We start from the raw sequence: 24,045 nt of genomic DNA on the forward strand, positions 1-24,045 counted from the left end.
CTTCACCCGGTGGGACTCACCCCGTGGCTCTACGTTGGTCTGAGTCTCTCAATACTTCCCCTTCTTGAATCCTGAGTTCTGGAGCGATGGAGATGCAGTCACTCTCTACTCCGCCATCTTGGATCTCCTTGTTGTCTCATGGTAGTTTTGATATGCATTTCCCTGATGGCTAATGATATTTAGCGTTTTAAAAATGTGTTTATCAGTCAGTTCATTTTTTCTTTTGAGAAGTGCCTGCTAAGATCATTTGCCCATTTTTTATTCTATTGCTTGGGGTCTATTATGTTTTTTCATTCCTTTTATATTGTTGATTGTAATCTGTCATGAGATGAATAATTGGCAAATATTATTGCCTTTTCTGTAGGATGTGATGTCTCTTCAGTCTATTGACTCTTGTGTAAGAGCTTTTCAGTTTGATGTAATCTACTTCCTACTTTTCTTTTAGTGTCCTATACAAAAATATCATCACTTTATGCATCTTGAAGCATTTCCTCTATGTTTTCTTCTAGTTCTTTTAGGGTTTCAAGTCTTACATTAATTTCTCTGAGCCATTTTGAGTTGAAATTTGTATGAGGTGAGAGATATGGGTCAAGCTGCAATCATCTTCATGCTCCATTTATTGAAGAGGGTCTCATTTCTCCACAATAATTTTTGGTAACTTTTGCAAGAATTAGTCAAGTGTAGATGCATATCTTCCCTGCCCCACTCCCTAGAATCGCCTCTCTCTTTCATTGTTTTATTTGCCTGTTTTTATACTAGTACCATGATATTGTGCTTACTCTGGCTCTGTAGTATGTCTTGAACTCAGGCTTTGTCCTGCCTCCACTTTGTTCCTCTGCTCACAATTGTTTGGCCTTTTGTGCTTCCATGTGAATTTTAGGGTTTTTTTTTTTTTTGTAGTACTGTGATAATTGTCTTTGGTATTATCATGGAAATTCAAGGGAGCCTGCAAATTGATTTGGATACTAGGATCTAAATGCTCCAGTTGATGAGCATGGGAAATTTTTCCAACTTTGTTTGTGTGTGTCTTCTTCAACTTCTTTCATCAGTTTTTTTTTGTAATTTTCCTTGTAGAGGTCTTTCACTTCCATGGTTAATTAATTTTATCAGGTAAACTTTAAGTCTATAGTTTTGAAGGATACTTTTTTCAAATTAAATTTGTTGATCACCTAATTGTAATTTCCTTTTTATGGAGTCCCACAAATAGAACCTTGTCCTACTTTAATTTCTTTCCCTACAAAAGGACATAATTGAATAAAATGATGGCCAGTATTAAAATTAACTAAACTATATTAATCTGTGGGTGACTATATGATTCATAGAAATGTTCCAGAGGTTCACTAGGGACTGGCATTGCTACGTAGATTAAATTTTGATGCATTTGAAAATGATGGGTGCTATTTCCTAAGGTGGGAAAATGTCCCTTAGTGTCTATCGCTCCCCCTCTCTCTTTTTCTCTCTTTAATGAAGAAATAAACAGATTCCATTCATGAATTTAAACTTTGTTTTATGCAGAATTTATTTAAAATAAAAATTTATCACTTTTATTTTCATAAGTGCATGTCATGATTTGTGAATATTTACCATTTTCCTCATAAAACATGAATGCTTTCTGTTTATTAGTTTGTTCCACAAATATACAAATTCCTACATAGTTACTGTCTATTTAGTCTTTACTCCTGTTTACACATTAATCTTTCAGCTCAAGGTTGTGGCCCAAGTCTGTAATCCCTGTGGCTCAGGAGGCTGAGGCAAAAGGATGAAGTTCGAAGCCAGACTCAGCAACAGGAAGTTGCTAAGCACCTCACTAAGAACCTGTCTCTGAATAAAATGCAAAATAGGACTGGGGATGTGGCTCAGTGTTCAACTGCTTCTGAGTTCAATCCCTTGGATGAAAACAAAACAAAACAAAATTCACACAGAAATCTTTAAGTGGTCACTATACATATATATGTGTGTGTATATATATATATATATATATATATATATATATATATATAAAATGAATGTTTCTAAATTTTTTTTCTTTCTGCATAATTCCTAATTATATACAGTTTTGTTGACAAATATGATTCTACACTGAAATTGTATTAACAGGTATTTTTAAAGTAATCTTTTAAAATATTTTCAAAAATCAAGGGATACTGTGTGTTAAAATGGCATAAAAAGGCAGTGGATTTGAATGGAGAACTATGAAAACTGCTATTAAACTGGCTAGAAGGTAAAAGTCAATTCAAGATTCATGTAAAAGTGATAATGACTTTTAGCATGCTGAATATTTTTTATCTCAAGGGAATTTCTCAATAGATATTGCTTAGAGGTTCCGCAATTACCTTTCCCTGTTATCTCAAAGAGAAACACATTTTTATGTATATTTTAATGTTAAATTTAATGTTCCCATTTCTTTAGACTCACCCTGTGATTCCTTTATCTTGGGTTGTGCTCCCTGCAATGTGATTTGCTCCATTATCTTCCACAATCATTTTGATTATAAAGATCAGCATTTTCTCAACTTTATGGGAAAACAAAATAAAAACCTGAAGATTCTGAGCTCCCCATGGATCCAGGTGAGACAAAATCCTATCCCTTCTTCCTAAGAAAACACATATGGTGTTTATTCTGACCAATATGGTCCAAGCAGTGAAGTGAGTCTGGACACCAAAGTCTAACCCAGAGTTGGGCATCATGAAGGGGGTATCAGGAAAATATGACTGAGTCCTTTACTTTATGCACAGGAAAATGAATGCCCTCATAAAAGATGACATGTAAACCATTTGGGTTTCTAGTCAATGCTTTTCCCAGCAACCCCCAGAGCCTAATCTTTATAAAGTACTTTGGTGTTTGCTTTTGAGCAATGTCATGGCACTCAGTGGACATTCAGGACCCTGTTGGGGACTCATCACCGACAAGGCTGCACTCCAATCACCACTTAGAAATTTCACCACTTTACCTGGCAGAAATAGAGTTACCTGATACTTGACAGGGTTTCCAACAATATATATAGGAGAAAAGATAGCCTCTTAACAAAGTTAAGGGGAAACTGTAAATATATATGTAGTAGAATGAAATTGAACCCCTATCTCTCACCTGCACAAAACCAAACTCAACATGAATCAAAGACCCAGGCATTAAACCAGAGCCCTGCACTTACTAGAAGAAAATGGAGACCTTTCTCTATCATGTAGACTTAGGAACTGACTTTCTCAATAAAACTCCAGAAATGCAAGAAGTAAAATCAAGAACCAATAATTGGGATGGTATCAAACTAAAATCTTACAGCAAAGGAAGCCATCAAGAACATGAAGAAAGTGCTACAGAATGGAAGAAAATCTTTGCCACATGTACCTCAGACAGAATGTTAATCTCCAGGATATACTGCAGTTTGCTGCTGACCAGCGGGACAAACAACACCTACACAACAGAGGTTCATGAAGCAGCTTTCGCTTTATTCAGATAACACCCTCAAAATATAAGCAGTCTTATGCATAAGCAATTGTAACCAGATATGTCCATCCAATCCTATTAAAGGTCAAGTGATCACCAGCTCAAGCATACATGTAAGATATATCTGTCCACGTGCTAGGCGGCTGAACTAATTATCATACAGCCAATGGTAAACGCTTCCTATTTTTCTCAAGGCGCATTCAGCACGCCATTTGGCTCTCTGCCAGTCGCCATCTTTGGATGCATGTGGCGTAACCCTGGGCCCCGGGTCTCGCCCGCCACAATATACAAGGAAGTCAAAAAACAAAACTTCAAATAATTCAATCAATAAAAGGTAAAAATAACTAAAAGGACACTTATCCAAAGAAGGAATACGAATGTTCAACAAATATATGAGAAAAGTTCAACATCTCTAGCAATTAGAGAAATGCAAATCAAAACTACACCATGATTTCATCTCACTCCAGACAGAATGAGAATATTGAAGAATTCAAGTCACAAGAGATGTTGGGAAGGATATGGGGAAAAGGGTACACTCATATGATGTTGGCGGGACTGCAAATTGTTACCTTCACTGTGGAAAGCAGTATGGAGATACCTCAGAAAACTTGGAATGGTACCACACTTTGACCAGTTATCCCACTGCTTGGTATATATAAAATAGTATTGTAATCAGCATTCTACAGTGATGCAACAAGATCAATGTTTATAGAAGTGCAATTCACAGTAACTAAACTATGGAATAACCTAGGTGACTTTGAACAGATGAGGGGACAAAGAAAATGTGCTATAAATCCAGTCATAAGGAAGAATGACTATATGGCATTTGCCAGTAAATGGATGGATCTGGAAACTTACCTTGCTAAGTAAAATAAATCAGTTTCACAAAACCAAAGATCAAATGTTTCCTCTGATATGCAACAGCTAATCCAAGTTAAGATGGGTCAGAAAAAAGAAAAAGAATAGAAAAAAGATCAGAGGAGTAGATGAAGGGGAATGAAAGAAAGGGAGGAGGAATGAAGGGATAGAAAAAGACAGTGGATTGAATCTGTCCTAACATTCCCATGAACACATACAAATATACTACAGTGATTCTCACCATCATGTACATACAGAAATCAGTAATCTAAAAAATAATAAGTAAATAGCAGAAAGATCAGAAGAGTAGAGGGAAGGGAACAGTGGTGGGAGGAAGAGTGGAGGAGGAAAAGTACTGGGGAATGAATTAGGATAAGTTTTATTTATGCTTTTATAACAATGTCAAAATAAATTCTATTGTGATGTATAACTAAAAAGAACCAATAAAATATCAACCCTACAGACATAACACACAGACACACAAACACACACCACACACACATACAAATACCTTCATTTCTAATATTAATGAGGGATAGGGGAGTATAGATGCTGCAAGGAAGCTGAACTGGGTGGAGATTATTGGTGTTTGTTTTAGTCAGTGTTTTCACAGCTGTGACTAAAAGGCCTGAGAACAATTTAGAGGAAGAAGTTTCTTGGAGCTCACAGTTTTAGAACTCAGTCTATAGATGACTGGACCCATTCTTTGGGTACCGAGGTGAGCACACCTTAATAGCAGAAGGGTGTGATGGGAAAAGCAACTCAGGACATATTAGTAGGAAGCAGCCAGACCCTACTCACCATAAATGCAACATATACACCAAAGACACACCCCCGTGAACCCTCTCCTCTACCACACCAGACCAGAGTTAACCCCAAAATAATCCCTATCTGTGGACTAATGCTCCTATTAGGTTAAGGCTCCCATAACCATTTCACTTCTAAACCCTCTTGCATTTTGTCACACATGAGCTCTTGGCAGATGACTTTCATCTAAACCATAACGATGCTGCAGATGGCATCTGACCTGACAAGGTAGAAGGGCTGGGCCAATGAAATGATTGAATTTCAGTGTGTAGGACCCTGAACAAATAATTTTACCCTGTGTTTAGCTTAAAGTAAAATGATTCCTAACTACTCTTGTGCACAGTTACTTCTTCCATGGAATGCCCAGTTGCATTTCATGGTATTTTCCAAACCTCCCCTAATCTATGGTAATTACATTATTTATGAGGCTTCTTCATTTACGGAAAAGTATAGGACAGCAGTGTGTTCTTTATTTTTTAATTTCCTAAAATTCTTATTAGTTCTTTATAGTATACATAACAATAAGATTCATTTTGACAGAATTATAAAAGCATGGAATATAATACATTCAATTTCAATTCCCACCACTTCCCTGTTCCCTCCCCTCTTCCCTCACCCTCATCTCTGCCCTGTACCCATTGAGCATAATTCTCTATTATCAAGCATTGTACTCTTTCTCTGGTTACCCAAAGTCCCTTCAACTCTGTTCTCATCTTCAAAGCATCAATCATAGTAAATCATGCTAATCCATATTTACAGATTTTAGGGAAAAATTGGTTTGAAAAAAGGAGAAACTTTATACATTCATATTTTTATCTCTAAAGATGATGTATGAGTACAGGAAAGGGTGTTCATTTCCCACACTGTGATCATAGTTCTCTCCCTCAAATCTTTTTATAAGCATGGGAATTTTTAACCATGTACACTTCTCCATGGAGGTGGAGAACTTTTTTAGTTTTGTTTTAAAGCTATAGTCTCTACAAAGTACTAGGAATAATATACATGTTTTTCTTACCTGTTTCTAGCTATAATATATTTTTATTTTGTAGGTCTGCAACAATTTTCCTGTTCTCATTGACTATTTCCTAGGGAGTCATAACACATTCTTTAAGAATGTTGCTGATATGAAACAGTATTTTTTGGAGAAAATAAAAGAACACCAAGAATCCCTGGATATGAACAGTCCTCGGGACCTCATCGACTGCTTCCTGATCAAAATGGAAGAGGTAGAATGTGAATCACAACTCTTGTTATCTGATTGCTTCTACATTTTGGGTTTCATTGATTAATTCTATGGTTACTAAGGCTAGTCACATGGTCAGGAAAGACATTCCTGACCAACACTTTAAGCATATGTTTTCTGAAAGATCTATATGAATTATCTTTGAAGAATTAAAATTGTATCATTAAATACCTAGAATACATGAACACTGTTCTAGAGACATTAAAAATCTACCTGATGAAAGACATATTTGACACCTGAGGTGAAATGGAAATATTCATAAACTAGTTAGAATATATAAAATTGGAGCCATGAAATGCAAATTGAAATGATTGGGAGAAAGGGAAAGTACCTAATGGCCAGTCTATGTAATGGCTTCTCTGTGTTGAAGATCAAGTGACCAAAGCATACAAGGGGGTTTTTTGTAGGAACAATCCCTGTTTCCCATTCTAGCACCAACAAGATGCAACAGGACTATAGAATCTGTTCTCAGAGCTGCCTGCAGTGGTTGCTGCTCTATGTGGAATAGTAGCTGGTATGTGGGACACTGAGATTTTCCAGAACTTTCTTTATCAATTATTTCCCTGGATACTATTACTTTCAACTACATACCAGAGATCCAAAAGAGTTGCTTCAGACAGTTCATACTAGGTCAATAGTTGTTTCTCTGGAAGGAATGACACCGGGAACTTTCTATTCTACCATCCTTGGGTCATTACTCCTGTACTGTCATGTGTTTAAAATGGTTTTTTTTTTTTGATCAATTATAATTATTATAAGATTGGGATTTATTGTGCAATCTTCACACATGCACATAGAACAAATTTGCCAGTTTCTTTCCCCCATACTTCTTGTTTCCTTCCTTTTCTCCCTTCCTCATTCCCTTTCTCTACTGTTCTGGTCTTTTTTTCCATTTTGATGAGGTCCCTTTACCTTTCCTTTTCTTTCTAGCTGCCAGATATGAGTAAAACATGGGACCCTTGACTTTCTGAGCCTGACTTATCTCACTTAGCATTATGTTCTTCAGTTCCATCTGTTTCCTTGGAGATGACATTTCTTTCCTTTAGACTGAGTAAAACTTCATTGTGTGTACATACCACATTATCTTTACCCATCCATCTGTTGAAGTATATTTAGGTGGGTTTCATAACTTGGCTACTGTATGTATGTATTGCTAGAGTATGTGGCTTTAATTTTTTTGATAAATACCAAGGAGTTGGATAGCTTGGTCATTTCATTGTTCAAATTCTACCCTTTTGAAGAATCTCCATAGTGATTGTTCTAATTTACAATCCTACCAAGTGTGTGAAAGTGTTTTTTTTTTCCCTCCACATCATATCACCATTTATTATTGTTTGTGTTCCTGATGACTGAAATTCTAATTGGAGTGAGATGAAATCTCAGTGTCATTTCAATTTGAATTTCCTTAATTTTTAAAAATGCTGTATATTTTTTCACATGCATGTTCAGCATTTGTATTTTTTCTTCTGAGAAGTGTGTGTTTATTTGTGCAATTATTATTTTATTGTGTTTTTTGGTGTTAAACTTTTTAAGTTTTTTACATATTTTGAATATTAATCTTCTTCAGAATGAGTAGCTGACAAAGATTTTTTTTCCCCATTCTGTAGGTTGTCTCTTCACATTCTTGTTTATTTCCTTTGTTGTACAGAAGTTTTGTAATTCAATGCCATCACATTTATTAATTTTTTATTTTCTTTGTTGCATTGTAGGAGTCTTTTTGTAGAAGTCAATGCCTACACCTATGAGTTGGAGTTTCCCCTTCTCTTTTATTCCAGCAATTGCAGTGTTTCTGGTCTAATTTTTAGCTCTTTGATGCACTTTGAGTTGACCTATGAGCAGGATGAAAGAGAGGAATCAAATTTCATTCATTTACCTATGGATATCTAGATTTCTAAGCACCACTTGTTAAAGAAAGTTGACTTTTCTCTAATGTATGTGTTTGGCACCTTTGTCAAGTATCAGATCACTGTATCCATGTGGGTTTCTCTTGATGATTTGTTTTCCATTAGTCTATGTGACAGAACAATGTAGTATCTGTTGCCAGAGCATATAGCAAAATTTGATCTTGAGTTTAAGTCTGTTGCTATGGTGAATTACATTTATTGATTTCCGGATGTTGAACCAACCTTGCATCTCTGGGATAAAACCCACTGATCTTGTCAATTTTTTGTATTGTTTCTTTTGTTTCAATTTCATTGATTTCAGCTCTGAGTTTAACTATTTCCTGTCCTCTACTACTTTTGGTGTTGGTCTGTTCTTCTTTTTCTAGGTCTTTGAGCTGTAGTGTTAGGTCGTTTATTTGTTGAGTTTTACTTCTTTTATTAAATGCGCTCCATGAAATAAATTTTCCTCTAAGTACTGCTTTCATAGTGTCCCAGAGATTTTGATATGATGTTTCTTTGTTTTCATTTACCTCCAGGAATTTTTAAATTTCCTTCCTAATATCTTCTGTTATATTCAGGGTGATAGATATAGATAGATGATAAACTGGTGATAAGGAATTTATTATAGAAATTGACTCATATGGTTGTGGAGAAAGAAAAGTGCAATGCTAGGTGATCTCCTCAAAGTATTTCACGCAATAGAAGAGGAGGGAACCCTCCCAAACTCATTCTATGAAGCCAATATCACCCTGATACCTAAAGCAGACAGAGACACATCAAGGAAAGAAAATTTCAGACCAATATTCTTAATGAACATCGACACAAAAATTCTCAACAAAATTTTAGCAAATCACATCCAAAAATATATTAAAAAGATAGGACACCATGATCAGTGGGTTTTTTTCTTTTATTGTAAACAATTGGGATACATGTTGTTTCTCTGTTTGTACATGGCGTAAAAGCATACCATTTGTGTAATCATAAATTTACATAGGGTAATGTTGTTTGACTCATTCTGTTATTTTTCCCTTCCCCCCCACCCCTCCCACCCCTCCCACCCCTCTTTTCCCTCTATACAGTCCTTCCTTCCTCCATTCTTGCCCCTCTCCCTAACCCTAACTCTAACCCTAAAACTAACCCCTCCCACCCCCCATTATGTGTCATCATCCACTTATTAGCGATATCATTCGTTCTTTGGTGTTTTGAGATTGGCTTATCTCACTTAGCATGATATTCTCCAATTTCATCCATTTGCCTGCAAATGCCACAATTTTATCATTCTTTATGGCTGAGTAATATTCCATTGTGTATATATACCACAGTTTCTTTATCCATTCATCAATTGAAGGACATCTACGTTGGTTCCACAATCTGGCTCTTGTGAACTGAGCAGCTATGAACATTGATGTGGCTGTATCTCTGTAATATGCTGATTTTAAGTCCTTTGGGTATAGGCCAAGGAGTGGGATAGCTGGGTCAAATGGTGGTTCCATTCCAAGTTTTCTAAGGAGTCATCACACTGCTTTCCAGAGTGGCTGCACTAATTTGCAGCCCCACCAGCAATGTATGAGTGTACCTTTCTCCCCACATCCTCACCAAGACCTGTTGGTTCTTGTATTCTTGATAATCGCCATTCTAATTGGGGTGAGATGGAATCTTAGGGTGGTTTTGATATGCATTTCTCTTATTACTAGAGATGTTGAACATTTTTCCATATGTTTGTTGATTGTTTGTAGATCTTCTTCTGTGAAGTGTCTGTTCATTTCCTTAGCCCATTTGTCGATTGGATTATTTGCATTCTTGGTGTAGTTTTTTGAGTTCTTTATAGATTCTGGAGATTAGCGCTCTATTTGAAGTGTGATTGGCAAAGATTTTCTCCCACTCTGTAGGCTCTTTCTTTGCATTGCTGATAGTTTCCTTTGCTGAGAGAAAGCTTTTTAGTTTGAATCTATCCCAGTTATTGATTCTTGCTTTTATTTCTTGTGCTATGGGAGTCCTGTTGAGGAAATCTGGTCCTAAGCTGACATTTGAAGCTCTGGACCTACTTTTTCTTCTATAAGATGCAAGGTCTCTGGTCTGATTCCAAGGTCCTTAATCCATTTTGAGTTTAGTTTCGTACATGGTGAGAGATATGGGTTTAGTTTCATTCTGTTGCATATGGATTTATATAATATATAATCATGTCATCAGCGAACAGGGATAGTTTGAGTTCTTGTTTTCCAGTTCGTATCCCTTTAATTTCTTTGGTTTGTCTAATTGCTCTGGCTAGAGTTTCAAGGACGATGTTGAATAGAAGTGGTGAAAGAGGGCATCCCTGCCTTATTCCAGGTTTTAGGGGGGATACTTTCAGTTTTTCACCATTTAGAATGATATTGGCCATGGGCTTAGCATAGATGGCCTTTACAATGCTAAGGAATGTTCCCACTATCCCTATTTTTTCTAGTGTTTTGAGCATGAAGCGATGCTGTATTTTATTGAATGCTTTTTCTGCATCTATCGAAAAAATCATTTGATTCTTAACTTTAAGTCTGTTGATATGGTGAATGACATTTATTGAATTCCAAATGTTGAACCAACCTTGCATCCCTGGGATAAAACCCACTTGATCGTGGTGCACTATCTTTTTAATATATTTTTGTATGCGATTTGCTAAAATTTTGTTGAGAATTTTTGCATCGATGTTCATTAAGGATATTGGTCTGAAATTTTCTTTCCTTGATGTGTCTCTGTCTGCTTTAGGTATCATGGTGATATTGGCTTCATAGAATGAGTTTGGGAGGGTTCCCTCCTCTTCTATTTCATGGAATACTTTGAGGAGTATTGGAATGAAGTCTTCTTTAAAGGTTTTGTAGAACTCGGCTGAGAACCCATCTGGTCCTGGACTTTTCTTTGTTGGTAGGCTTTTGATAACTTCTTCTATTTCATTACTTGAGATTGGTCTATTTAAATTGTGTATGTCCTCCTTTTTTAGTTTAGGTAATTCATATGTCTCTCGAAACTTGTTGATGTCTTCGAGGTTTTCTGTTTTGCTGGAATATAGATTTTCAAAATAGCTTCTAATTATATTTTGTATTTCACTCGTGTCTGTTGTGATATTTCCTTGTTCATTCTGAATGTTAGTAATTTGAGTTTTCTCCCTCTTTCTCTTTGTTAGTGTGGCTAAGGGTTTATCAATGTTGTTTATTTTTTCAAAGAACCAACTATTTATTTTGTTAATTTTTCTGATTGTTTCTTTTGTTTCAATTTTGTTGATTTCAGCTCTGATTTTAACTATTTCCTGTCTTCTACTACTTTTGGTGTTGGTCTGCTCTTCTTTTTCTAGGGCTTTGAGCTGTAGTGTTAAGTCATTTATTTGTTGATTCCTACTTCTTTTGTTGAATGCGCCCCATGAAATAAATTTTCCTCTAAGTACTGCTTTCATAGTGTCCCAGAGATTTTGATAGGATGTGTCTTTGTTCTCGTTTACTTCTAAGAAGTTTTTAATTTCTCTCCTGATGTCTTCTGTTATCCATTCATCATATTATAGTGTATTATTTAATCTCCAGGTATTGGAGAAGTTTCTGTTTTTTTTTCTGTCATTTATTTCTAATTTCAATACCTTATGATCTGATAGAATACAAGGTAGTATTTCTATTTTCTTGTATTTGCTAACAGTAGCTTTGTGGCATAAAATATGGTCTATTTTAGAGAAGGATCCATGTGCTGCTGAGAAGAAAGTGTATTCGTTCTTCGTTGGATGGTATATTCTATATATGTCCATTAAATCCAAATTGTTGATTGTGTTATTGAGATCTATGGTTTCTTTATTCCTTTTTTGTTTGGAAGATCTATGCAGTGGTGAGAGAGGTGTGTTAAAATTGTCTAGTATTATTGTGTTGTGGTTTGATTTCTGGAATTGAGAAGGATTTGTTTGATGTACATGGATGAGCCAATGTTTGGAGCATGGATATTTATGATTGTTATGTCTTGCTGATTTATGCTTCCCTTAAGCACTATGTAATGTCCGTCTTAATCCCTTCTGACTAGTTTTGGCTTGAAGTCCACATTTTCTGAAATGAGGATGGATACTCCAGCTTTTTTGCTGTGTCCATGTGCATGGTTTGTTTTTTCCCATGCTTTCACCTTTAGTCTATGGGTATCTCTTTCTATGAGATGAGTCTCTTGCAGGCAGCATATTGTTGTATTTGTCTTTTTAATCCAATCTGCCAGTTTATGTCTTTTATTGATGAGTTCAGGCCATTAACATTCAGGGTTATTAATGTGATATGATTTGTATACCCAGTCATTTAACTCATTTTTGTTTTTTGACATGGTTTGGTTTCTCCTTTATTTGGCTATTCCTTTAGGCTCGTTCCTCCCATTGCTGATTTGCATTATTGTTTTTCATCTCTTCCTCATGGAATATTTTGCTGTGAATGTTCTGTAATGCCAGCTTTCTTTTTGTAAATTCCTTGGCTTTTGTTTATCATGGACGGATCTCATTTCGTCGTCAAATCTGAAAGTAAGTTTTGCTGGGTATATGATTCTTGGTTGGCATCCGTTTTCTTTCAGGACTTGGTAAATGTTTTTCCAGGCCCTTCTAGCTTTTAGGGTCTGGATTGAAAAATCTGCTGATATTCTTATTGGTTTCCCCCTGAATGTAATTTGATTCTTTTCTCTCACGGCCTTTAAAATTCTGTCTTTATTTTGTATGTTAGGTGTTTTCATAATAATGTGCCTTGGTGTGGGTCTGTGTAATTTTGTATATTTGGAGTCCTATAAGCCTCTTGTACTTGGTTTTCCATTTCATTCTTCATATTTGGGAAATTTTCTGATATTTTTTCATTGAATATATTGTTCATTCCTTTGGTTTGTTTCTCTAAGCCTTCCTCAACCCAATAATTCTTTAGTTTGGCCTTTTCATGATATCCCATGATATACTATCTTCTCTGTTTGTTCAACTTTGTTTTCAAGATTAAATATTTTGTCTTCAATGTCTGAGGTTCTGTCTTCCAGGTGTTCTATCCTATTGGTTATGCTTTCTATGGAGTTTTTAACTTGGTTTATTGTTTCCTTCATTTTGAGGATTTTTTTTTTTTCAGTATCTCTAACTCTTTATTGAAATGATCTCTTGCTTCCCGTGTTTGCTCATTTAACTGTTGATTGGTGTGATCATTTAATGCCTGTATGTACTCTTTCATCTCCTCCTTCAATGCCTGCATTTGCTCTTTCATATCCTCATTTGCTTCTCTGATTGTTTTAAGTATGTATATTCTGAACTTCCTTTCTGACATTTCTTCTGCTGTGCTGTCATTGGGTTTTATTGATATAGTATCTTGGTTTTTTGGGACATTTTCTTCCCCTGTTTTCTCATATTGGTCAGATATCAGTGGGACTGTGAGATATTGCAGATTTCCTCTATTGGCTTATAGTGTCCTGTAGATTTCCAGTATATCACCTCCCAGCCTTCAGTATCCTGAAGTTTTGGAGGAACTTGATAATGCAGTGCTTCCAAAGAAAACTGCCCCTAGCGAGCTACTGGTTCCAGGGCTTGGACCTGGCTCTGTGTCGAAAGGCTCTCACTGGGCTGTGTGCTCTGAGAAGCTGCCCCTGTCTGGGCCTGCCACCCGGGCTGAGCTTCACCCAGTGGGGGAGACTCCCCCCGTGGCTCTATGTTAGTCCTAGTTTCTAAATGCCTCCCCTTCTTGAATCCTGGGTTCCGGAGCGATGGGAGATGCAGTCACCCTCTAGTCTGCCATCTTCTGTATCATCTGGATCTGTCTTCTGTATATTTTTTGAAGTTATTTTTTAGTAGTTACCATGGGGAATACTGTGATTCCCTCAATTAACAAATATCTAATTTAAAATGATTCTCAGTCAGTTTTCAAGCTCATACAGATTATTCTGCTCTGATCCAACAGACTACTTTCTCCTTTGTCTTGTTTTGGTCATAAATTACATCTTTCTGTATTTTGTGCCCATAGAATATATTTATAATTACTTTTAATGAAATTGAAATAATATAGAAGACAAAAAAGGGTTAAATACAATGTAGAAAGTTATTGATATTTAAATTCATTGGTAGAGCTACAATTTCATCAGCATTATTTCTTAATTTTGGGGTGATTTATTTCTATATTATTGTTTTTTGCATTTTATTCTCTTTTTATTCGTTCTTTTCAGTTATACATCATAGTAGAATCCATTTTAATATAATTTTATGAACATTGAATATATTTATTTCTAAATAGGTTCCTATTCTCTTGGATTTACAAAGTGGTGCGATTTGCTGTGGTGTATTCCTATATGACACAGGAAAATTATGTCAGATTCCTTTTGTTTCAGCTACAAAGTTGAGTTGCTTTAGCATTTCTTGTAGGACAGATGTACGTATGATAAATTACCTTACCTTTTGTCTTACCTTGAAATATCTTAATTTCCCACATATTGTGAATGGATAGTGTTGGCAGGTAGAAAAGTCTTCATTGACACGTTTCCTGTCAGCACTTTAAATCCATGTTGCCACAGATTAATGCCTTCCATAGTTTCTGAGGAAATACCAACTGTCACTTTTATGGAAGATCCTGTATGTGATGAACCACTTCTGTCTTTCTACTTTCAACAGTCTCCGTTTTTGGTTGTTAAATGTGTTTAAAATATGCCTTGATATGAGTCTCTTAGGCTTTATCCCACTTGGAGTTTAATTTCCAGCTTGAGTAGAGTCATGAATTTCCTTAAATGTTTAAGTTTTCAGCCATTATTTCTTCACACAGTATCTGCCTCCTTTGTCTCTCTTCTCTTTCTGGAACTTCCATTAAGGATATCTTGTCATAGTAGGTGGAATTCCATAATGCCCTTGGTTCTATTCACTTTCTTTTGTTCCTTTTTATTTATGTTGTTCATAAAGGATATTGCTCTTGTTCTTTCCTCATGGTTGGTAACTCTGACTTTCATTCAGAGAAGTCTGCTTTTGAACTTCTATGCTGAATAAATTATTTTATATATTGTATTTATAATTTTGGAATATCTGTTGGTTTCCCTTTCTAGTTTCTTTCTCCACAATTGATATTTTGGTCTTTTTCACACATTGATTTTTTGATTTTTTTTAAGTTTACTTTACAGAATACAAATGATTCTTTCAAGGAAGTTTGATATCTGATCTCCTGAGAGGTGGTTTTTGTCAAATACTTATTTTAGCTATTTAGGGACTTTATTACTGATTTTTTTCACTGCATAATATTTATAGGATATTTGAAACATTGGAATCTGTGAATTCAAAAATAAACTATTTTTAATCTTCCATTGGTACTATTAATATAAGTTTTCAAGAACTGTATTTATTTTCATCTGTGATCAACTGAATCTGCATCCCTTTATGTCTATAGTCAATCGAACCTGATAAATGTTTCCTTACATTTCTACATTCAATAAGAAAATGAATTCATTTTATTTCTTAAAATTCTTCACTTAGTGCCTCTAAGAAAGTTGCCTATCCCCATGATTATTAAACAATGATAATGTCTATTCCAGTCCACCAGCAAGCAAAAGTCACAATTTAAGCAGGACATGGTGACCAACACCTGTAATCCCAGTGGTTCAGGAGTTGTAGTCCTAGTGACTCAAGAGGCTGAGGCAGGAGGACTGCAAGTTTGAGGGAAGCCAGTGCATCTTAGGAAGAACCTGTTTCAAAATAAAATAAAAAAGTGTTGGGATGTAGCTCAGAGGGAGAATGCCCTGGGTTCTATTGCCAGTACTACAAAGGAAAAAGAAGTCACAACATTGATGTTTGAAGGAAAAAGTCCCCATTGCATAGTTGGAGGCCAGCAGTCTACACAGAAACAGTACACTATCTCCCACATTGCCTCCCATATTGCTAGGTGTGGGTAATGTTAGTTTTTGTGTGAGATGTCCAATGTACTGACATCTGTCAGACAGTTTCTTCATCAAGTACTTTCCAGGGAGCTGCACATATTAGCCCAGATCTTGGAGCCCTAAAATAATTTCTTCAGGTTGATTACACAAAGTCAGTGGTTGATATGCTGGAGAGACAAATTCCTGAACATCTGGATCTGCTATCTTTGTGACATTACTCTAGGAATACCACAAAATCATATGAATATTTCAATTTCTGGTGTGGAATAATGTTAAGTTTTCCAAATAGTTAAGTTTTCTTTATTTTCTTTCAACAAATTTGATTTAACCTAACTTAACTATGATAAGCTGCATGCCTGTAACCGTTCAATCTCCAGCTTCTCTTCAAGAGGTCAAAATATTAACCTTGGTTTGTAAATGTGCCACTTGAACTAATTTTATATTGATTTAAGTCTTCAGAAAAACTCCATGACCACAGAAAAGAACCTGAGGTTGGCATTACCATGAAAGATGACTGTCTCTCTCTAGTTAGTACACATTCGAAGAGGGTTTACTTCTAGCTAATGGTGCTGATTTACAAAACATTGGACACACTACAGGTGATCTGGAGGTTACAAAGCATTATCGGTTTAATGCTAGCCAAGGAATCTGTTTAAAAATTATATAAATATATATATACACACACACACTATATGCATATATAGTGTGTGTGTGTGTGTGTGTGTGTGTGTGTGTGTGCATGTGATGATAATCTCCTTTATTTAGTACTTAAATATCAGTCTTGTTGAAAATACTGTGTGACATCACCTTCTCGCTTCTAGGTATGAAACTTTGGCTTTCATGTTGGAATGACTTCTACTTATCACATTTGGGCAGCTAATGCATCAACTCCCTGTCTTCAACTTTGAGTGTCACTTCAGTCTGTATTTTCCTGTTTACTGTGGTACTTGTTCCCTGGACAAAGTAGCAATGTCATCCCACTGGATCATCATAATGCTGGCACATCTGTGTTTGTTACACCATTATTGTGCTCTCTGATTCCTTATAGATTTTGCTGCCCTAGTAGCTTGGTCACTATTTCAACTTCATAATGGGTTTGTAGGAAAGGTTGAGTCCACTGAAATTTTTGACAAAAGAGGAAATTTGCGGACACTTGATTCAGGCTTATAAGATCTAACATGAAATGTCCCTGTTTTTCCAAATCCTTGTAATTTAAAGCTTCTCTGAAAAAAAATATAGTTATTAATGTGCTAAGCAAATATTTGGCTTATTTACCTGAAATACATGTAGTCTTGCTATGGCTGCTTCTAAGAATAGAACATTAGCCCAAAGCATTAGCAAATTGAGTGCTTTCCATTTCTCCATACTTTCCAGATTTAGTATATAGATCTTCATTTTCATGATTAAAGTCTCATAATTCAAAATAATGTTTATTTTACCTCCTCATCATATCTATGATTTGAAGGCAAAGGAGAAATGAAGAAGGAGTGAACCCCAGTAGTTTTTAGCCTGCATCTGTTTTAGGAAATAAGTGACCTCATGAGACTTTTAGAAGTGAAGAGACTCATAAATGAAAATTTTAAGCAAAGAAGGAGTAAGGTAAATAATATGAACTCTGTCAACTGACAACAGTGTGTACCATAACATATAAATATTTCACCTGATCCTGGGATCTTCAGAGTCTGTATTAGCAAACTGTAAATTATTGTGACTCATTTTGGATTCAGTATGACTACATATGCTGGTAAATAATTTGACAAAATAAAACAAATTATTCCTAGGAAAAGCACAATCAACAGTTGAATTTTATTTATGATCATTTGGTAATCACTGTGGATGGTGTGTTTAGTGCTGGGACAGAGACAGCAAGCACCAAAGAGAGAGTTGATCTCCTGCTCCTAATGAAGCACACATGTCAGAGGTCTGACCACAGGTGATGAGTGATGTGAATTCCCCAGGGATGTGGGGAAGAGACACATAGTGTGTCCATCTTGCTTGCCTTAGAGAAGCTTCACTCTTCAACCTTCTATGCCACCAGTTATAATCAGGAGGTTGGCTAAGAAGTGAAGAGGGCGTGGCAAAAGGAGAGGCAATGGAGTTGTGGGGCAGAGTCTGGATTTCAAGGAGCATGGAGTGTGGCTGGCACAGCACCTGAATTGGCATGGGATTATCCATCAGGTTCCTTATGAAAATGCCACTTTATATAGCAGGTGAATTCTTGCAGATGCCTTTTCCCATTCTGATAATTCTAATTCTGGTTAGAAATAAAGAAACTCCGATGTCAAGATAATGCTTATAATTAAATTAGAAATGTTCCCTGCTGTGGGTCTTCTTACATTTCCTCCATCTGTGACTATTTTGTGATATCTTTGTGATATGAAACAATTTTTGTTAAGTTTCAGATATTATACATCAAACAAATGCAGACTTTCAGTTGTTGTTTATCTCCTTTCAAAATATCCTTCTCCCCGTGCTTTCAGAATGATGTCACACTTCTGTCCCTGGTTCAGAATTGAAGATGATTTGAATAAAATCACAGGTAGAATGTAGGCACCAAATTATCTCTCTGACATTCTCCTGTCACTGGAATACTGAGAACAATTGTTGTCTCACAGCTTGTGGTTGCTGATACATGGTATCTGGTGTTTAATTGGTTGGGGTCACATAAGAGGGGCAGTGACAATCAAGAGCAAACTATAAGGTGACTGAATCCCAGTTAAATACACTGAGATATAGATGGAATGTATCTTAACAACATAGGGATATGTTTTCAAACAAATACTAGAAAATATATATCACAGATCATTTCATTGGTTGATATCTGTAAGGTTATTCTCATTAGTTGTGTTGAATATTTAACCACTAGTACTAATTGAAGATCTACAATAAATGCAAAAATTGGTGTACCATTAGATTGAATATATTTTAGCACATTAGATAATTCATAATTAAAACATCAATGCTGGTTTGAAATGAAACTTGTACAACTTCCCTTCACTATAGCCTAAATGCCTCGGAAGCTCTCTGAAATAAATCTTTTCTTTTCCAAAAAAAAGAAAAGTAAAGAAGAGTGTGTACTTCATACCTTCCTCAACTGGTAATAGAAACTCATTTCCAATAGTTTCAGAGGACTAGAAATCTTTCTGGGATTGGTTGGAACTTATGTCGTGCCTCCCTGAATCTACTAGATTTTTTCTTAGGAGCATACTCCAATGCTGCTGCACTTCCCTTGCTCATGATACAAGCTCAATGATGGGTCAGAATAGTGGGACTTTAATTTTTAACATGAACATTTCTTCCAAATTAAGAAGCTCTTATGTAAAGTGTTTGTGTTCTTCAATTATATACATCACAGAGGAATCAAAGGTCTCCCCTAGAAGGTAAAACTCATTAAGGTTCTCTTCACCCAGCAGAAGAAGTGACCTCACTTCACAACTTGATTGTCTTCTGGGTAGTGTTGCACATATCCCAGGCTCAACCTTGGAAATAGAACTCTCCAGTAGCAGAGAACAGCACCAGCAGCCTCCTACCCAGTTAGGGAAGCAGGTGAGTAATCAGTCCATTGTGATGCAATAGAACTAGGGTCCTGTGAGAGCAGGGAGCACAGAATGCAGGGGTATAGGGAGGTCTGCATGAGAAGATGCCAGGTTTGCACCATTTCATACCCCACTATAAAAATATAGAATGGAGAAGCAACACTGTCACAGTATAAATGACAGTTGAGCTGCCTCAAAAGGGACAGAATGGAAGAGAAGAAAAGGCAGAGCATTTTGAGGAGGAAATGTATCACAGAAAGAGGATAGTAATTCTCAATCAGGATTGTCAGAAATTCTGTAGAAAACATGTGGACACCAGGCACAGTGGCACATGCCTATTATCACAGCAGCTTGGAAGACTGAGACAGTAGGATCATGAGTTCAAAGCCAATCTCAGCTTGGTGAGGCGCTAAGCAACTCAGTGAGATCCTGTCTCTAAATAAAATACAAAACAGGACTGGCAATGTGCTCAGTGGTTGAATGTCCCTGAGTTCAATCCCCAGTACCTGCCCCTGCCAAAAATACCATGAAGGTGGAAACACGGAAGATATCAGGGTATTTCAGGTACCCTGAAATAATAATAGAGCACACCTCTTCCAGTGATGGGCATGTGTCTTGCAAATTGGATCACCACAACTACATTGTGTATCCTGAAGTCTGACCTTGGAATCTCCAGCTTTGATTCTGTCACTTCAATACCTCCTGTATGTCTGGCATTGTAGATACAATTACAAGGTCAGAGACTTCTCTTCAAGTTCACATTTCCACACAACAGAAAGATAAATAAATGGAAATAAGTGTGTACAGATGACCTATGTATCAATGAGAACATGAATGTTATATTGAGGAAAACTAATGATGGCAATGTTTTATTGTTTGAGAGAATTACAAAGAGTGGAAAGAAGAAATGAAATTCGACCTTGGTACTGAGGTTGTGTAAGAAAAGGGCATTGCAGACAAAAGAAACCACATGATACCACACTCTAAACTACTTGATGTGTTGCAGATGGATTAAAAGTAGGTATACCTGAGATTGTGGATAGAGGGTATGAAAAATAGTGAAATATTTATGTATATAAATATTTTTTGAAAGGTGAAATGTTAAATAGTTAGGAATCTGTCATTCTTTGCCCTTATACCTATCTTACTGTCCTTCCATACATCCATTCATCCTTCCATCTCTCCATTCTTCCATTCACTTGTCAAATCATTCATCAAACAATGACTGTGTATTCTCTTAGAATCACGTTCATCATTATGTCACAGTTACATGTAAAGAGTAACTATTGTCTTTGTTGTTTTGTCTTCTGGAAAACAGATATGTGTGGAAGAGGGCCTGGGTCCCATGAAGCTCTCTTTATTCTGGATCGGTATTGTACGACACTTTAACCTGAATTCTCTGGATAAAGAACTTGATACCAGCACATTTGCCAATGCATTTGCTTCTCTGCCACACAGGTTCCTGACTGTCTGGCTGCTTCTGTGTTGCCATGGGCAGTCCTCTCCTCTGGGACGCTCTTCATATATTTCCCCTCTTTGGTATGCCTTCTCTGCCCTCTCTTCTCACATTTCCCCATTCCCACAGGATCCAGACAACACTCTGTTCATTTTAGAGTATTTCCTGGGTCACTGTACAAAGACATATGCTATTCCCTGGGTCCTGGTACACGAGCATGGGTGACCCCAAGTGCCAATAATTACCTAATGTTGAGTTGTTCATGTGTCATTTAGGTCCAACAGCAAAATGATTAAGATGTGATAATACAGGGCATTTCTCCTCCAGATGATCTCAATAATAATCATAATTAATTACTGGTTTCAATCTCAACTTTCAATTTGAGTAAATAATTCAGGTAAAATTGGGTCCCAAAAGGACATGCTGGCCCTCAAAATGATAAGCATAGAGTGTGGAAAGGGGAAGTGTTAGATAATCTCCATGGCAGGACAGGGGTGTAGCCAAGAAGTAGAACACTTGCCTATCATGTGTGCGTCTTACAGTCAGTAGTCAGCATGGAAAAGAAAACAAAGGAAAAAATTATATATAGAAAAAAAAAGTTCTTTGAATGAGGTTCACCTACAGTTACTAGATCTATAGATTTTAAACACAGAAATAACATCTGGGCAACTGCAAACCATAGTAGGATACAGTGGAGATCAATTATGGGGGGAAAGAAACATTAAGGTTACAATTCATGTCTCTGTTTTCTGTGTTAACATGAAAATAAATGAAAACTTGGTATAGTCTCTGTACTGCATGTTTCCAACTCAGAAACATGTATGAATTTGTTCTCCTATTACGAAGCATATATTCGGCTTTAGTCTTCTCTTCCCAACACAACAAATTCCCTGAATGCATGAGCTTTCCTATCATTTTTCTAGCTTCCACACGTTGTTTCACACTCAAAGAAATGTGATGGCAATTTGTTGTTATGTCTCTGAAGTCATTAGTCTCATTTCATCTCCAGAACACACACAATTGACCTTCTATTTCATATCTAATTCTACTTATTTCCCTTCCTTCTGTGAATAAATGTATGAAAGGAGAGGGTCACACACTACCCTTTCTGACCTCATCTCCCAGAGGAAATCACTTTGTCAGGTGTTTCAAGGTAATGCACTAGTGCCCAGATGCACAACTCTAGCTGTGCATAGGTACATCCTCAGTGTTTCAGGTCCAAGGCTCTTACTCAATTCCTCCCCCCCGCCCCATGCAGGGGCATCTCTTTCTGCCACATGGCTTAGAGTTGGGATTGGGGTTGATGCAGGCAATTCTTTCCTTCTCACCTTCTTTAATGTGTCTTTTTATTGTCCTAAACTCAGGCACTAAAGACTCATCTGGCTTTTGTATCTCCTGTGAAATTGTTTTGTTGCATGACTAGGTAGTCTTTCTGTGTGTTCACAATGTTTATATTGCTCATGTTTAAAAAACCCAAAACTATAAACAATCAAAATTATCGATCTCCTTATAAGTGTATAAAAATACCAGGTATACTTTGTAATGGAATTATTCAGTAATAAAAGGGAATGAACCACTAATACATGGCAAGGAAAAGTAATCTAAAACACATTCTTCTACATAAAAAAAGATACATGAAAATATAAGAGACCAGTAGGTTATAGGGCGAGGAAGAGGAGAGGGTACTGGGAAGAGGAAAGTACTGGGGAATGAAATTGATCAAATTATGTTATCTGCATTATGAATTGTCCACAATGAAGCATTCTTCCTGTAAAATTCTTATACACCAATAAAAATTTTAAAATGAAATTTGGATCTATATAAGAAGAGTATTGGAGAAGGGTGAATGAAGTTAAAACAGCCAGAGATAAAATATTTGTTTTTATTTTGTTCTATGTCATAGTTCATAATATGACATTCTTGCTATGTCAAAACCATAGGTACGAAAGCAGATCCATGGTCACCAGGGCTGCGAAGTGAGGAAGGATGATTGGTTGAATAGGAGGACAAAGAAACTTTATGTGGTAATGAAAATATTATATATATATAAAAAATATATTATATATATATTATATATAAATATATATGAATATATATAAATATAAATATATATATTAATATATAAATATATAAAATATATATATATATATATATATATATATAATATATTCTGCTTAGGCTGTGCCCAGAAATTCTCCTGCCTCAGCCTCCTGAGTAGCAGGCCTTACAGTTGTACACCATCAAGCCCAGCAATATTTTATATCTTGATTTTTGTGTGATTGCATCACTGCATATATTTGTCATAACTCTTTGGAATATATACATAAAAGAGTAAGTTGTATGTCTGGAAATGTAGCTCAGTGATAGAGTGCTTGCCTAGAATGCACAAGACCCCTGGTATGATTGCCAGCACTGAAAATTATTTTAAATTACATCACCTGGAACCCCATTAAAAATAGAACAAGGTATTGTATAAACATGAACATATGGTGGAAAGCAAGTCTCCCTCTCGCTTTAGCACAGAACACAGTTTGGACTTTTCAGACACATCTGCCACCATCAAATAGTAATATATCTCTCCAGGGAATATAATCCTTCATAATTACTCTATGCACGTAAGGCAAATAAACCTGAATGCAGCAGGTTTACACAATTTGTTGCTTTTCTCTTTATGTACACCCAAATTAAAGGTATTCTACAGCATTTTATTTTGTATTTAATAAATCAGTGTAGATATTGCCCTATGGTGACACATATATCCACACTATTTATGCTTAATAATATGAATACATAATTACACTGCTGATAAGATTTAGGCAATTTGCAAAATTTCTTTGTGACAAGCAACTATGAAATGAGAATATAGTAGAAATTTCTGTTCGCACGTGGGGTATATTTTTCTTTTTCTTTCTTTCTTTTTTCTATTTTAAACCCCAGGAAATGAATTGAGGGTGCTTAAACACTGAA

The 24,045-nt window shown here is 36.1% G+C and overlaps 1 protein-coding gene across 1 annotated transcript in view; it reads left to right on the forward strand.

Moving 5' to 3' along the window:
- Window positions 1–21,303, forward strand: part of LOC124985776 (cytochrome P450 2C9-like) — a 40,093-nt gene extending 18,790 nt beyond the window's left edge. Inside the window, exons 2-7 of the mRNA XM_047554390.1 lie at window positions 1,624–1,724; window positions 2,410–2,567; window positions 6,159–6,335; window positions 17,868–18,019; window positions 19,497–19,632; window positions 20,941–21,303. Of these exons, the coding sequence (XP_047410346.1) occupies window positions 1,624–1,724; window positions 2,410–2,567; window positions 6,159–6,335; window positions 17,868–18,019; window positions 19,497–19,632; window positions 20,941–21,303 (1,087 nt within the window). The remainder of the gene's footprint in view (window positions 1–1,623; window positions 1,725–2,409; window positions 2,568–6,158; window positions 6,336–17,867; window positions 18,020–19,496; window positions 19,633–20,940) is intronic.
- Window positions 21,304–24,045: the final 2,742 nt, after the last annotated feature.

The sequence above is a fragment of the Sciurus carolinensis genome, chromosome 5 (assembly GCF_902686445.1).
Source record: "Sciurus carolinensis chromosome 5, mSciCar1.2, whole genome shotgun sequence".
NCBI lineage: Eukaryota > Metazoa > Chordata > Mammalia > Rodentia > Sciuridae > Sciurus > Sciurus carolinensis.